General features: G+C 34.0%; 1 protein-coding gene across 1 annotated transcript; it reads right to left on the bottom strand.

The window, feature by feature from the left end:
• Window positions 1-411: 411 nt before the first annotated feature.
• On the bottom strand, window positions 412-12951 carry LOC149425825 (uncharacterized). Its single transcript, XM_089641875.1, has 4 exons — window positions 12940-12951; window positions 12215-12751; window positions 3850-4305; window positions 412-798 (listed from the first exon to the last, which is right to left on the bottom strand). Exons 1-4 carry the CDS (start codon window positions 12949-12951, stop codon window positions 412-414), a joined length of 1392 nt encoding a protein of 463 aa, XP_089498001.1.
• Between the last annotated feature and the right edge of the window lie 2740 nt (window positions 12952-15691).

Raw genomic sequence — 15691 nt, 5'->3', positions numbered from 1 at the left:
TTGTTCTGCCATGAAAATTGTTGATTCTCGATCATGAATATAATATCTCAAGTTACATGTACATCGTATACGTTGTAGACGGACTTCTGTACAATAATAGTTTATTGGCTGCTCAACCGATAAATACTGTTAAATTGCCAACATAATTAATAAAATCAGTAAACAAAACATGCTTTCATATTAATCTTCTCTTCCCTTCATCCCTCTGTTTAAAAATATTCCTCAATAATTATGGATTTTGGGGATTTACTGGCTCCGGTCAGTAAAACAATTGATAAGTATTGCAAAAACAAAATAGGAAATGAAATTATGTGATAAATTTATAAGGAATAAAATTTTTTGTTCAGTTTGTAATAATTTATTATTTACTACTTAAAACTAATTTTGGGATCAACTGTAATTCGGAATGGCTTAGTGGTAGTACGACTGGGTGGGGGCAGCGTATGACTTGTAGGCGGGAGCTGCGTATGCCTTGTAAGCGGGGGCGGCGTATGCCTGGTAGGCGGGAGCAGCGTATGCCTGATAAGCGGGGGCGGCCTGGGCGTACACGGGGGCAGCGACCTTGACGATCTGCTTCAGGGGAGCATGTTGGGCGGGCTCGTTGCGGACGATAGCGTTGAAACCATTGTGTTCATCGGCGGTGTATTCTACAACACGGCGGCTTCCGTCAGCCTCGATCAGGGAGTAGGATCCCTTGACTTCATCTCCGTTGCGGGTCTCCTGCTGGCTCTTGATGTCTCCTGTGTGCTCATCATGGACGGAGTAGTCGAAGTTGTACGCGGCTGGGGCATACTGCTCCTCCTGGGCGTAGTGTCCTGCGGGAAGGAGACCAGCGCTGACTACTGCCACCAAACAGGCGATTGCGAGGATCTAGGAAAGAGATTAAATACTGTTTATCACTCAATCAAACCTGCAAACCATTCTTCCAAGTCTCCTTGGATAAAAATAAACATTAAAATTTTCATTAGTTTACAAATCCTTAAAAACCTATCACTCAAATTTAATAAAAATATACTTTTTTTGGTAGTTGTCTTCAACCTACTTTGAATGCCATTGTGATGCTGTCTGCTGTTGAATACAAACTGTACCTTATCGGTCGCACGGTTTACCTTAAATACTACTACTAAACATACTCCCCACCACTTAGCAGGTATACTTACTTCTTATCAAACACTAAGAGAATAAAGAGGTCATTGCAAAGGCGACATAAAGACATTCTCCCCCCGGGAGGTGCAGATTTAATAAGAATGAACTTGACCAATTACAATATCTATTATTTCCGCTTCGATATCAAGCGGTTCGCAGGCGGCGAGAGCACATTCCGTATATGAAATACAACTCACGTAAGAATTTATTGAACTGGAATTTTGCAATTTGATTTTTAAAACTTTTGTATTTCTTAAAAGTATGTACTTTTTTACGTACCAATTATTTAGTTTTTTTTTATTATTTAACTCTCAGTACTTTCAACACTTTTGTATAGTTTGAAATGTTTTCTATGTATTTCAAATGAGATTTTAATTTTCCGTAAAAATAAATACTTTTTTAGAAACTAATTTAATTATCTTTGCGGTGTCCCCATTTTAAATAAATATTAAATAATAATAAAAATTATATATCAAAAGTGAAAAATGTTGTCAAAAACACTAATCACATTTTTACTTAAATTTTTACTATAATCATAGAGAAATTGAGAGAACTCAATATTTCTAAAACACGTTTGTTTTGTTTGGGGAATTTGTAATAAAACTGTACCTTCACTTTTATCTCGTTCATATAATAAAGAGTAAGAATATGTTTTAATTTAAACAGATTGTTACTATAGCGGCGCAAAATATTAACTATTAATTTTTCTTCGTAACATAAAAAAAAATAAGTTTTTCCGCATGATAGAAAAAAATAAAAATATTTTTATAAAATATGGACGTCCGGTCATATATGACCCTAAAACGGAGAAAACACAGACAGACAGTAATGACTGAGACAGTGCTACTAAAATCCTAAACTGGAGAACTCGCCTGCATTTTAACTATTTCTGACAGATTAACTTTACACCAAATTTTATTTACACATAAATTTAGGATGAGAGAAAATGCTCAGTGCCAATAAAAAAAAATAACTTAATTTTTTTATAAAGTACAAAATGATTAAACTAAGAATGTCGAAGTTGTTGTTTTTTATCGTAAAACAGCTTTCAATTCCCAACTTAAAGTATTGCATGTATCGAAATATATATGTCAAAATCCTTTAGGTTTTGATTTCCATCAAACAATTTGCACATTCTTCTGATTAGATCCCTGCAACAAGGGTTTATGTGCATCTGTCTAATGTGGAATAAGTCGTTTAACCTAGTTCGGTTGGTCTTAGTGATAATTTAAAGTGTATTAGATTTAGGATTAGAAGTCAGGACTGTAGATAACGTTGTTGCAGACTTTATAATGTATATAGTTAATTTGGTATAAAGGGTCATGAAGTCAAGGTATGTTTGCTGGTTATAGAAAGTGAAAACATTTTTCCTAGAGCATATTTTATGTATTTCAGTTTAGGTGTGCTCATTCTGAAATTGAGGAAATGCAGAAAATGCTTTCGGATGTTTAAATTTTTTTTTATATATACTGAAAAGTGGAGTCCATGTGTAGGTGGAATATTCCACTTAAAAACGGACCAGCGTATAGTGAGGGAAAAGCTAGGTTTCAGGCATTAGAAATACTAGACGGTTTCTGATAACAACGCCTAGCACGCAATAAGCTATATTCACAATATTCTCAATTCGCTCATCGAAATGAAGTTTGGAATAAAAAGTAGGCTTTGTTCTTTTATTCAGTTTATGCGCTCGATTAAATAGTTCCATACATAATAGTTATTGTATTGGTTTACATTTATTTCAACTTTAATTAAAAGTTCAGTGACGAAGTTAAAAGTCAAAACACTTCAAACGTTATAGCAGTTTCCATTTAGGGAGGTTACGACTGTGCTGGTAGTCATAAGTATATATGACAGAACAGAGCGACACTTGCCGCACTTATATCCCAATTGGATGACATTATCCTGGTAATATTAAACAATCCATGATCAAAACGTTGCCTGTATTATAGCTTTAGCATTGTTCAGTTACCAAGCCATCTGTGTAGTTAAATATTCACCTATCCACTTATCCACGTAACTCGCCCTTTCCTTATTCTGTTTCTTATTACCTTCCTCTAATTGATTCCACATCTAAATATTATCCAATTTTGGGTATTTCATTTTCATAATATAATATATTCACTAATCTTTTAAATTAATATGAACACCTCAGCGGAGGTTATCGTAGTTCACGGAACACTTGCCTTTTTATAATCCATTGATAGTGGCCACTTTTCCTACTAGCGCACCAAAAAAGTGTTTATTGATCTTTGGGAAATAACAATTGAATTTTATCATTTTTTCATTCTATCAAAAATACAACCAATTATAGATGTCCTCGTTGAGATAAGAAATGAACTTAATTAAATGAAATGCCAAAAAGTATACTATGATACCACATACCAAAAAAATATTGTACTAAATATTTACAGCTTTGTATTATAAATTATTATGTAATATAAACATAATATAAAAAAAATAACTATCCACATTTTTTTTAAATCAACTTCACCCTGTCAAGGTTTTTTCAAAATAATGCAGTGATTATTTATAAAAGCACTGTTCCAGTATCTAATGAGGGTATTTCTACGCAGCAACTTTAAAGAAATCATAAAAAAAACAGTGTTTTTTGCTTGAAATAATTTATTATTCACTAATTAAATCTAGTTGGGGAACGGCTTAGTGGTAGTAGGACTGGGAAGGCGCAGCGTATGCCTTGTAGGCGGGGGCCGCGTATGCCTTGTAAGTGGGGGCGGCGTATGCCTGGTAGGCGGGGGCCGCGTATGCCTTGTAAGCGGGGGCGGCGTATGCCTGGTAGGCGGGAGCGGCTTGAGCGTACACGGGGGCGGCAACCTTGACGATCTGCTTCAGGGGAGCGTGTTGGGCGGGCTCGTTGCGGACGATAGCGTTGAAGCCATTGTGCTCATCAGCGGTGTATTCTACAACACGACGGCTTCCGTCAGCCTCGATCAGAGAGTAGGATCCCTTGACGTCATCTCCGTTGCGGGTCTCCTGCTGGCTCTTAATGTCTCCTGTGTGCTCATCGTGGACGGAGTAATCGAAGTTGTACTGAGCTGGGGCATACTGCTCTTCTTGGGCGTAGTTGACCTTGTGAACCTGGGGGGCGGAGTAGTGGACCTGGGGGGCGGCATATTGGACCTGGGGGGCGGCATACTGGATCTGGGCGGGGGCAGCATAGTGTCCTACGGGGGCCAGGAGACCAGCGTTGGCCGCAGCCACGAAACAAGCGAAAGCGAGGATCTAGAACATAAACAATTTTTTTTAGATTATTAGCTTAATAAAATTTTAATATTAACCAATTCACTTTCGTTATCACTATTTTCAGAACACGTTTATGTCACTTAGGGTGGGTTTTTTCATTTACCGAGAATGCTAAATGCAATGCTAATTGTAAAAGTAAACAGTAAAAGTCATAGAAATGAGTTTTTTCATTTGACATTTACCGTTTACTTTTACCTACAATCTTACAGCTAGGCAACCGTGCTGTAAATGCTAATTGTAAAGTAAAAAATGGCTGCCATTGCCGAAGTGACAGTTCAAGAGTTTAGAGGTTATTTTTTGTTGTAGCTATTTGGCGGTATTTGCTATTATATATTACCAATATTACTTAACAAAATGTTTGCAACAAGTGACAGTTCTTCAAGTTCTGATGATGAAGTTGTAATGAATATGACGCGACGTGTTAAGCGACATAATATACGTCGGAACATGTATCTAATGGAAGATCATGATTTTATTTGCCGATTTCGTGTCAATAAGGAAACTGCTCGACTTTTAACTACATTAATCGCAGATATGATATGTACTCCCACCGATATGTAAGTAATGGTTAATAAAATGAAATTACAAACATTTTTACAACAATTTATTCAAATTAAATCACGTAAATAGAATGATAATGACTTTCTTTCTCTCCTTAGGAATAATGCTGTCAAACCATCTGAACAGTTGTTACTGGCTTTGCGGTTTTATGCAACTGGTTCAATGCAAAGAGTACTTGGGGACATTGCAAATGTACACAAAAGTACAGTATGTAAAATAATTTTCAATGTGTCAAAGGCGATAGCGTCACTCAATAAAAACTTTATATCAATGCCCAGAAGTGACGCTGGAATGTTAGAGAATAACAGAAAGTTTCATAGATTGGCCAAATTCCCAAATGTTATAGGAGCCATCGATTGTACCCATGTACCAATAACATCTCCAGGTAAATAAGCTTTTCGTGTTTTTATTTAACTGTAATAAGTAAGATTAAGAAAGAGCCCTCAGATGGTTTGGGCATGCAGAGCGAATGAATGAAGAAAGAAGGAAAAGAAAGGAAAGGAGAACATATGACGCAAATGTGAATGGTGAAAGAAGTCTGGAATGCCCGAGGAAGACGTGGCACGATCAAGTGAATCAGATACTTAAGTCGGGCCATGTCAGGAGTCAGAAAAATAGATGAGTATGTATGAATGTAAATGAGACAAAACAGTAATATTTGGTTTTCGCATATATTTATGCAATTGGAATATACTACAATATTTTATAATTTCAGGTGGAAATACTGCGGAGTTATACAGAAACCGTAAAGGTTATTTCTCATACAATGTCCAAACAATTTGTAATGCTGATCTACTAATTTTGGATATTGTATGTAGATGGCCAGGAGCTAGCCATGACAGCACCATTTTTCATGCTAGCAACATTAAAGGCAGGTTGGAGAATGGAGATTTTGGAAGCAACGTAATTTTGGGAGATGGGGGTTATGGCGTGCAGCGCTACCTTTTAACACCTCTTAGGAATCCAATTACACCAGGGCAGGAACTATACAATAGATGCCATATTCGCACCAGAAATCCAGTAGAGCGTTCGTATGGTGTCTGGAAGAGACGTTTTCCCTGCATTGCGACCAATTTAAGATTAAATCAAAACAGAATCGAAAGTGTCATACTTGCCACCGCAGTTTTACACAATATTTGTTTAAAAAAGAACATTCCTGAGGTAGATCCGGAAATGTATGTTGATCTCGACAGATTCCGAATGGATAACAATGAAGGCGGTGGCAGCGGTGCGCCCACCACCTCTGGAAGCAATGCTAGGGAAGCACTCATTCATTCCTATTTTGACCACTAAGTATTTATTCCTTGTATCCATAATATTTATATACATAGATAACTACTTTCTTACAGTTTTCCATCAATAGACCCTTTGCAGGTTTTCATTTACATAAACTCATTAGAAATTGGAGAAGAAGTTGGATATAGAGATGTATAAATGTGGAGGAAGCAAGGGAGGTTTATATGGGCATTTGTGTAGAGCTGTCCTCTCTGCCTACCCCAAGAGGGAAATGGTGTGTATTGTGTATGTATGTATGATAATGTATGTATAATTTTGTTTCAGGTTGGCTGCCAGAGACACAATATGAATCAACTTGTAACTCATGTGCAGTGTGCACATGATATGGAATAAACAAGGAATTGAAATGATGGACTTTTTCAAAAATATAATTTTTATTTAAGAAGTTGTAGGACTTATGTAGGAAAATTATTATCTTTAAGTAACAATTATATGTTTATAATTTATTAATGCTCCTTATTAATGAAAATATACATAGTTAAAACTAATACATAAATTACTTTTAAATCTGGAGAAACGCATATGAAACATATATAAATGAACTACAAACGGGTAACAATCACCAAACAAAGTAATCAAAAAGCTATTTAACTTCAAACCCAGAAAGTCCACAAAAAAATACATATGGAAACAAAAACTTTAAGAAAACTATATTATGAATATAATACAAAATAAATTCATACATTCAAATACAGAATTCAATAAAACGTCCAAGTACACACACTTAAAAACCACACATACTCACTATAGGGGGGGGCAATATACATATATAATTGCCTTTCAGACAACATTGAAAAGGAAAAAAAGTGTAGGTACATTTAAAAAAAAAAAGTTTATTTTTATGCTGAATCAGCAAAACACTGAAAGTGAGTAATATTGTTATTGTTTAACTTATGTTTGGATGAACAAACTCCCACTTAGCATCAAACAAAATAAAACTATAAAGAACTACGTTAAGGAAATCAAATCAAAGTAATATCGGAAGAAGACCTCTCTAGCATATTCAAAACAACAACATAGTCCTTGAAAACATATTCAAACATACATAGTCCCCCTCAGAACAGAAATGTATTACCTGAACCCATGAGCTCCTGTACTATTAATAACTTTTCTGGATTTAATGTATGGCTATTGACGTTCTTTGATGTGGCTGAAAAGATAATTAATATTTATATAAAAACCATACCGGCTTATTTTTTTCAGACATAACTTTTGTTGAAAGTTAAACTTTATATAAAAATAACCGTATAACAATATATGACATAATGAGACAACAGTATTCATCACCACCACCGCACCGTGGCAAGAGATAATTGACACATGAGTGTACCCACACCACTTCATCAACCTATACATTTGGAATATAACAACTTACAATCTCCATCGTATTTTGAAGAAATCCCCACAATGGATTCCTTCATAATGCTAGACACCCACTCCGAAGTGTCCGACATTGGCGGAAGGGGAGGTCCACCGCCTGTTTGTTGCCGAGACTGCCTTTGCTTTCCAGCTTCCTAAAATATACAAAACATACATTTTTTCAATAATAAACAAGTGAAATCATCATGAATAAATGAGTGATAATATCAAATGATTAGTGATTGTAATACCTTTCTAGCAACACGCTTTATATACTCCCACTTGTATTTCAACTGTTTTGTTGTCCGTAATATGTTTGTTGACGCATTAAACTCACTTGTCAACGTGATCCAGGCTTTTTCCTTGTCATGTGAGCCCAATGCGTCAGTCCTTTTACACAAAATTACGGATCCATATTTTTGAATTAAGTTTTTTAGCAAGTCTATCTCCCTCGCCGAAAAATTGTTTCCACGTTCGCTGCAAAGATGTATACATTAGTTATGTATTGAAAAATAACTATTAATACTGATATAATTGAATTTTTACTTACTTTTCGCTAACCACACTCATTATTATCGCAAAATTTACAAACAAAACACAAGCGACGCGGCTACAGACAATGCAATTCACGGAATGTTGACATTTGTTGTGTGTGTGTTGCCACATGAAAAAATATATGAACAGTTCCCAATACGAAAATGTGGGAATTAGATTAGTTATCATGCTGTCATCCCTGTTTACCTTTACTTTCGCAGTTGGCGTCGTGAAAAAACTCATTTTGCCGTAAATGTCAACTGCACTGCTAAAGTAACTGCAAACTGTACAGCTAAAAGTAACGGTAAATGAAAAAACCCACCCTTAATCTTGCACAAAACTATGGAAACTAATCGTATTTAGGCTACTAGTTCGTTGTCTTCAACCTACTTTGAATGCCATGTTGATGCTGTCTGCTGTTGAATTCAAACTGTACATTATCGGTCGTAAAGCTCTCCTTAAATACTTCTTTTATCCCACCATTTTGTTGTCTTGCTTTTTATAAGAAGGTAACAAATCGCGGAGGTCATTGCAAAAATAAAATCACAATCTATCTAGAACAGATACAGATATTGCTTTTGAGAACTTGACCCCGAAAAAAATCTTTCACTCGGAAATCGCGCAGCGAGAGCAGATAAGTATATTTTTTGCAAATGTTTTGTGAGAAAACATAACATTTAATAAATAAATAAATATTTTTTATGTACAGTTTGAGGTGATCGCATGCAGTAAGCGGAAAATGTTGCTGGTGTTGTGATGGAAGAGTTGACATCTTTTTTATAATATTGGTCGTCGTAAGTAAAAATACATCATCGTCCTTGAGGTACTCAAATAGGATACTGTGGTCTCATCCATGGCGGCAGTAATGTATACACAATAGATTAATAGTTGTTACATATTATGTACTCTTATTTTCGTTGAATGAAAAGGTTGCTACTTGAAGTGTACAGATACAGTTAAGATGTATAACATTTCCAAGGTCTAGTAAATTGAACTAAACACGTTTACTTCTAAGTTAAACAAAATCTGTACCATTTTAAAATTCAAATATACTAAGTTTCTACAAATATGAACAGGTACATATGTTTCCTTAGATTATTCTTTGTTCTTCATTCCTCCCGACACTGAAACCATATTTCAAATATTGTTTTTAAACAGTATTTTTGTAAAATTAGTATTTTCTTCCATTTTTATTACGTTTGCATAATTTTAGGTGTTTTATTTATTTATTTATTAATCTTAAGTTAGCTCACATCTTCGTGTGTGCTAATAGTTTTATAAACATATAAACATGTACATTGTTTGTCAAACATAATCTTTCTTTAAATATTTCAATAAAGTCACAAAAAAAGAAACATTAATAATTGAGATAGACATATTTTCTTAATTCATTTTTGAACTTATTAACATTTTCTATCACAGCAATTTCCTTCGGGATTTTGTTATAGAGTTGAACGGCCTGGTACATCAGAAATTTTTGGGTGCTTGTTTTTTTTCTTGTTGGCAATCTAATTTGCTTAGAATTTCTCGTCCCGTGTCCGTGTATCTCGTTATTGTAATTTATTTTTCTTTTCAGTTCCTTAGACATCATCCCTATGTTAATTTTATGTATAAAAATAAGTACATTCAAATACACAGTTTGCTTCACCGTCAAAATATTCAGTTCCTTTAACATGTCTCTTATCCGTGTGTATTTGTTGCGCTCGCAACAAATACACAAGTATTATTCGCATTGCTTTATTTTGCAGTATTTGCATTTTTTTCATTTTCTCTTTATTGCAGAGAAAAAGAATACTTGAACAGTAATTAAAGTGTGTTGATATAATAAATTGTATTGTATATTATCTGGCATGTTTTTTTATTTACTTTGTTTCTGATTCTACCAAGAAATGATATTTTTTTTGCAATTTTTTTAATTGTATAGTCTGCATTTTTTGAGAAGTTCATTTTTGAGTCTATAATAACACGTAGATATTTAATTTCTTTCTAATCTGTTGTCTTATTTTTACATAATTATTTTTTTACATTCATGCCCGTCCCTGCTGTTAGCGTTGATAAATAAGGCATTGCTTTTATTTAATGATTAATTAATTAAGTAATCATGTTTTGAAAGGTGTTATTAAATAATTAGTTTTCACAAAATTGTATTTATTTAAACATTTATATGGTCCAGAAAATAAAAAGTTGTAAATAATAGTAACATCAAAAGTTTTATCTTTCCTTCCTTTTTTGTTACTAGAGTAAATAATGACATCATCGCTTGAATCTCCCGTGCTGAGGATTTCATTTGCATATTCAAGTTTTATTTATTTATTTCTATTCTCGTACATTTCTTTTACAGATGACAACAGTTTATGTAGAAAATGAGTTGAGTAATAGTGAAAATGAACTTCTTTTCTAATTTAAATAATATCGTATTTTCACAGGTGTATTAGGACATTGGTAACTATGTATCGATATAAAACCATAAATTGAAAATTTAAAAAAAATAACTCAAAATTTGATAATTTTTCTGCACAATAATAGTTTTTTAGTTGTTTAATAGAAAAAAAAATGTAAATTTTTTTATCGTAGTATTACAAAATAAGCTCTCTGAGTATTCTTTTTTTAACCATTTCATTTCTTGCTGTTTGTAAATACTGAATGAGCCAGATATTTTCAAGCTATTTGAGTTACAATTTTCTTGGAAGATGGTGTTCTATCATAGGACTTTTTCGAACTTTTTGTATGGTACCAGAAATTTTAATGATAACTCAACATAAGCCATTCAAAATATTTATTATTTTAATGGTTAAAAAGTAAACGTAAGCTATTCAAAAACCTATTTTCGTGTTCCATATAAGTAGACACTTAGCATTTACCTCCATAAATTATATTTTTAAAGAACTCAAGTTTTAACAAATGCGCGTCGTGTGTATAATTAATGCAGTGTTCATCATCAAGTTCATCAATATAGATAGTAAGAGGACTTTGAAAGTTCTCTTCAAGAATTGTTTCATTGCAGACTCACTTTAGACTTTAGAGTTGATTTTTGTTTATATTTTTGAAATAAATATCCATTTTTTATACCTTCAGGAATGTGTTCTGCAAAAATTGTTCTGCCATGAAAAATGTTGATTCTTTATCATCAATATAATATCTTGAGTTCCATTTCATCAGTTTACGTTGTAGAAGGACTTCTTAACAATAATAGTTTATTGGCTGCTCAACAGATAATAATTTATAGCATAGTATCAAAAAAATATTCTTGGGGTGCTCCCCAAGTGTTTTTTTAGGGATCTTGCTGTTTGTAAAAGATGAATAAACCAATTTTTTTTTTCGGGTTCCGTTTTTTGCGGAGGATAATAAACAATTCTCGAGGGTGCTTTATCAAGTATCTCGTTCAAAGATTTTGCACAGCGGCGGGAAATTAAATACTAATTCAACGTAAGCTAATTCCAATAAATATCTTGTGAGAACTCTAGTTTTAAATCGCAAATACCATACACTCCCACGCATAAGGTAGTGTTTATTTCTTATTTAATTAATGAATACAGGTATAAAATGTTATTATTAGGGTTCTTTTTATTCAGAACAGCTGGTTTCATTGAACACATAACCTGGCTCTGTAACGAGACCGCTTTATTTTTTTTTATAAATAGATATGTGCTTAGTTAGCAATTATTAATAATTAATTTTTAATATTACTATGCAATTCTTACTTTTTATAAAAACAATGTCATTATTTGAATAGTAGATACCAATAATAAGCATGATTAAAAGCTTACCACAATTAATAAAATCAGAAAACAAAACATACTTTTCTATTATCCTTCTCTTCCCCTTATTCCCCTGTTTAAAAATATTCCTCAATAATTATGGATTTTGGGGATTTACTGGCTCCGGTCAGTAAAACAATTGATAAGTATTGCAAAAACAAAATAGGAAATGAAAGAATGTGATAAATTTATATGGAATAAAATTTTTTGTTCAGTTTGTAATAATTTATTATTTACTACTTAAACCTAATTTTGGGATCAACCGTCATTCGAATGGCTTAGTGGTAGTAGGACTGGGCGGGGGCGGCGTATGCCTTGTAGGCGGGGGCGGCGTATGCCTTGTAAGCGGGGGCGGCGTATGCCTTGTAGGCGGGAGCAGCGTATGCCTGATAAGCGGGGGCGGCCTGGGCGTACACGGGGGCAGCGACCTTGACGATCTGCTTCAGGGGAGCATGTTGGGCGGGCTCGTTGCGGACGATAGCGTTGAAACCATTGTGTTCATCGGCGGTGTATTCTACAACACGGCGGCTTCCATCAGCCTCAATCAGGGAGTAGGATCCCTTGACGTCATCTCCGTTGCGGGTCTCCTGCTGGCTCTTGATGTCTCCTGTGTGCTCATCATGGACGGAGTAATCAAAGTTGTATTGAGCTGGGGCATACTGTTCCTCTTGGGCGTAGTTGACCTTGTGAACCTGGGGGGCGGAGTAGTGGACCTGGGGGGCGGCATATTGGACCTGGGGGGCGGCATACTGGATCTGGGCGGGGGCAGCATAGTGTCCCACGGGGGCCAGGAGACCAGCGTTGGCCGCAGCCACGAAACAAGCGAAAGCGAGGATCTAGAACATAAACAAATTATTTTTAGATTATTAGCTTAATACTCGTGAAATTTGAACTCGCATAATTTTATTTGTGAAATATTAACCCATTCACTTTCGTTATCACTATTTTCACAACACGTGTATGTCACTTTATCTTGCACAAAACTACTCGTATTTATGCTACTAGTTCGTTGTCTTCAACCTACTTTGAATGCCATGTTGATGCTGTCTGCTGTTGAATTCAAACTGTACATTATCTGTGGCAAAGCTCTCCTTAAATACTACTTCTATCCCACCATTTTGATTTCTTGCTTCTTATAAGATGGTAACAAAATGCGGAGGTCATTTCAAAAATAAAATCACAATCTCCCTAGAACAGATACAGATATTAAGAACTTGACCCCGAAAAAACTTTGTCACTCGCAATTCACACAGCAAGAGCAGATAGGTATATTGTTTGCAAATGTTTTATTAGAAAAACATCACATTTTCTAAATAAATAAACTTTTCACGAACAATATAATAGCAATAACAATCGAAAATCTCCGGTTGATGGATGGTATTTCTATTTGAAATATGTTTAATCAGTCAAAAGAGAAATCAATAATGTTCTCACACGAGAACAAATTGTATGGACAGTAAAAATACATCATCGTCCTTAAGGGCCTTCCTTACTAGCGATCAGTTACAATAATAATACAACAGAGTGATATCGTGTTTTGCTCATCTCCCGACATAATTATAAAAAATATTTGTTAAAAAGTGTTCTGTGAACCCAGAACGGATTAAAGTGGCGACTGTGCTTTATCCTACGTATATTCATCCAGCCGTCCCTAATCAAAAATACACGAATCTGTTCTAAATGATCTATTTAAAAACATCATTCAAACTGTGACATTTGACATTTATTTTACAAAGTGTAACAAAATCAACCCACATAAAAATATTTCCCTATAGATATTTAAATCAAGACAGTGAAAATTAAAATATATAAATGAAATAAATTAAATTGTTATGTCCAGTGCATACCAGATCAGTTAAATAAGTTAAAAAAGCAAATTTCACTATAACCTTTATTTATTTATTTTCGTTTTTATTTAACGCCATCTGTGTCTGCGAGCAATAACAAGAACATTATTACAAACATTACAAATCTATTAGCTCGATCACCACACAGAGGCCGCACTAACCACCGAATCCTACTCTATTCCGAATATTTATCTAAAAAAAAATTAAAAAAGCGAACCAACAATGAATTGCGAAGCCTGCCTAAACCTTATCACCAAAAATGACCATGCGCTCACGTGTGCCACTTGCAACATCGGTTTCCATAACAATTGCTTAAATATCACAGACATCAATTTCAAAAAAATGTCATTAAAAAATAAACAAATCTGGAAATGCCCAAAATGCAAAAGCAGACCGAACTCACCTGCTACATCGTCCGCTACATTCGGATCAGAAGCCGACTCCTTATATAATCGTCTCACTAAACATTTTGATGACAAAATTTTTGAAATAAAACAAATGTTTGAGGAGGAAATTAATGACCTCAAAAAAAGCAGTGAATTCATCTGTAAACAATATGAAGACATGCTATTAAACCTCAAACAAGTACAGGACATTTATAAAGAAGCTAAATTCCTACGTGAAGAAAACGAAAAAAAAAACAACAGAATCTCTTCCCTGGAAAGTAGACTCGCGGATTTAGAACAAGTCAAACTCTCCGACAGCGTGGAAATAGCGGGTGTGGACTTACGGACGGGAGAACAACCCGCGGAGGCCGTTCTTCGGGTAGCTGGCTCGCTAGGACTGCCCCTGCAACTACAAGACATCCGCATGGTGACCAGGACCCAAGATCGCAGGCGGAACACCCCGGTCAAACTACAAATTGCCTTGTACAGCCAAAAAACAAGGGAATCGTTACTCTCGCTAAAGAAAGAGGCCAAAACCTTAAACCCAACCTCTCCTATCTTCATCAATGAAGTACTCTCTCCTTACTTCAAGGAACTGATGTGGAAAACGAAGCAAAGGGCCAAAGAAACCCTTTATCAATTTGTATGGTTCAAGTCTAATAAATTGCTTGTCCGCAAAGCAACTGGGGAAAAAATAATAGAAATAAAACATGAAAATGATTTGAAAAAAATGGGGATTCAACTGTAGATAACTGAGCATTCTATTATAAACTTCCTGTATTGCAATAAATCATAATGGCAGAATTATTTAACACATTGCAATCATTGCAACTATATTATTCCCCTACAAGTCCCATTTCATTAATTATTTCTACCGATTTTGTTTACAAAAATCTTTCTAATTCTTTTTATTATCCAAATTATTTTAAAACCAAATTTTACTGCTCTAAATGTATTTATAACCAAAACCATTTTAATTATTTTAACATCAAACCTTATCATTCTAAATGTTTTTTTTACCCAAATTATTTAAGTTATCTTATCATAAAATTTGTTTGTTTTAAATGTTTTTATTACCCAAATTATTTTAATTATTTTTCCATCATTTTCTATTATAACCCTAATTATTTTAATTATTTTTCCTTCATTTTCTATTATAACCCTAATTATTTTAATTATTTTTCCATCATTTTCTATTATAACCCAAATTATGTTAATTATTTTACCATCATTTTCAATTATAACCCAAATTATTTTAATTATTATTCCATCATTTTCTATTATAACCCTAATTATTTTAATTATGTTTCCATCATTTTCTATTATAACCCAAATTATTTTAATTATTTTACCATCATTTTCTATTATAACCCAAATTATAACCCAAATTATCTTTACATTTTTACCTTCAAATTTTATTGTTTTAAAGGTCTTTCAAAGTATTTTAATTATTTTTACTTCAATTTCTATTTTTCCAATGGTTTTTATTACCCAAAGTATTTTAACTATTTTACCATAAAATTTTATTATTTTAAATGTCTTT

Source organism: Hesperophylax consimilis, chromosome 2 (genome assembly GCF_061612785.1).
Source record: "Hesperophylax consimilis isolate HC1 chromosome 2, BYU_Hcon_1.0, whole genome shotgun sequence".
NCBI lineage: Eukaryota > Metazoa > Arthropoda > Insecta > Trichoptera > Limnephilidae > Hesperophylax > Hesperophylax consimilis.
This window is presented reverse-complemented; position numbering and strand designations above follow the sequence as displayed.

Bases quoted from the DNA above. Each gene is read 5' to 3' on its own strand.
- LOC149425825 (XM_089641875.1), bottom strand. The intron at 4,306-12,214 runs GCCCAGTCCTAC...GCCCCCGCCCAG, and splicing joins ACAAGGCATACGCCGCCCCC to ATCCAGTATGCCGCCCCCCA. The intron at 799-3,849 runs GCCTACAAGGCA...TACGCCCAGGAG, and splicing joins ACAAGGCATACGCGGCCCCC to GAGCAGTATGCCCCAGCCGC.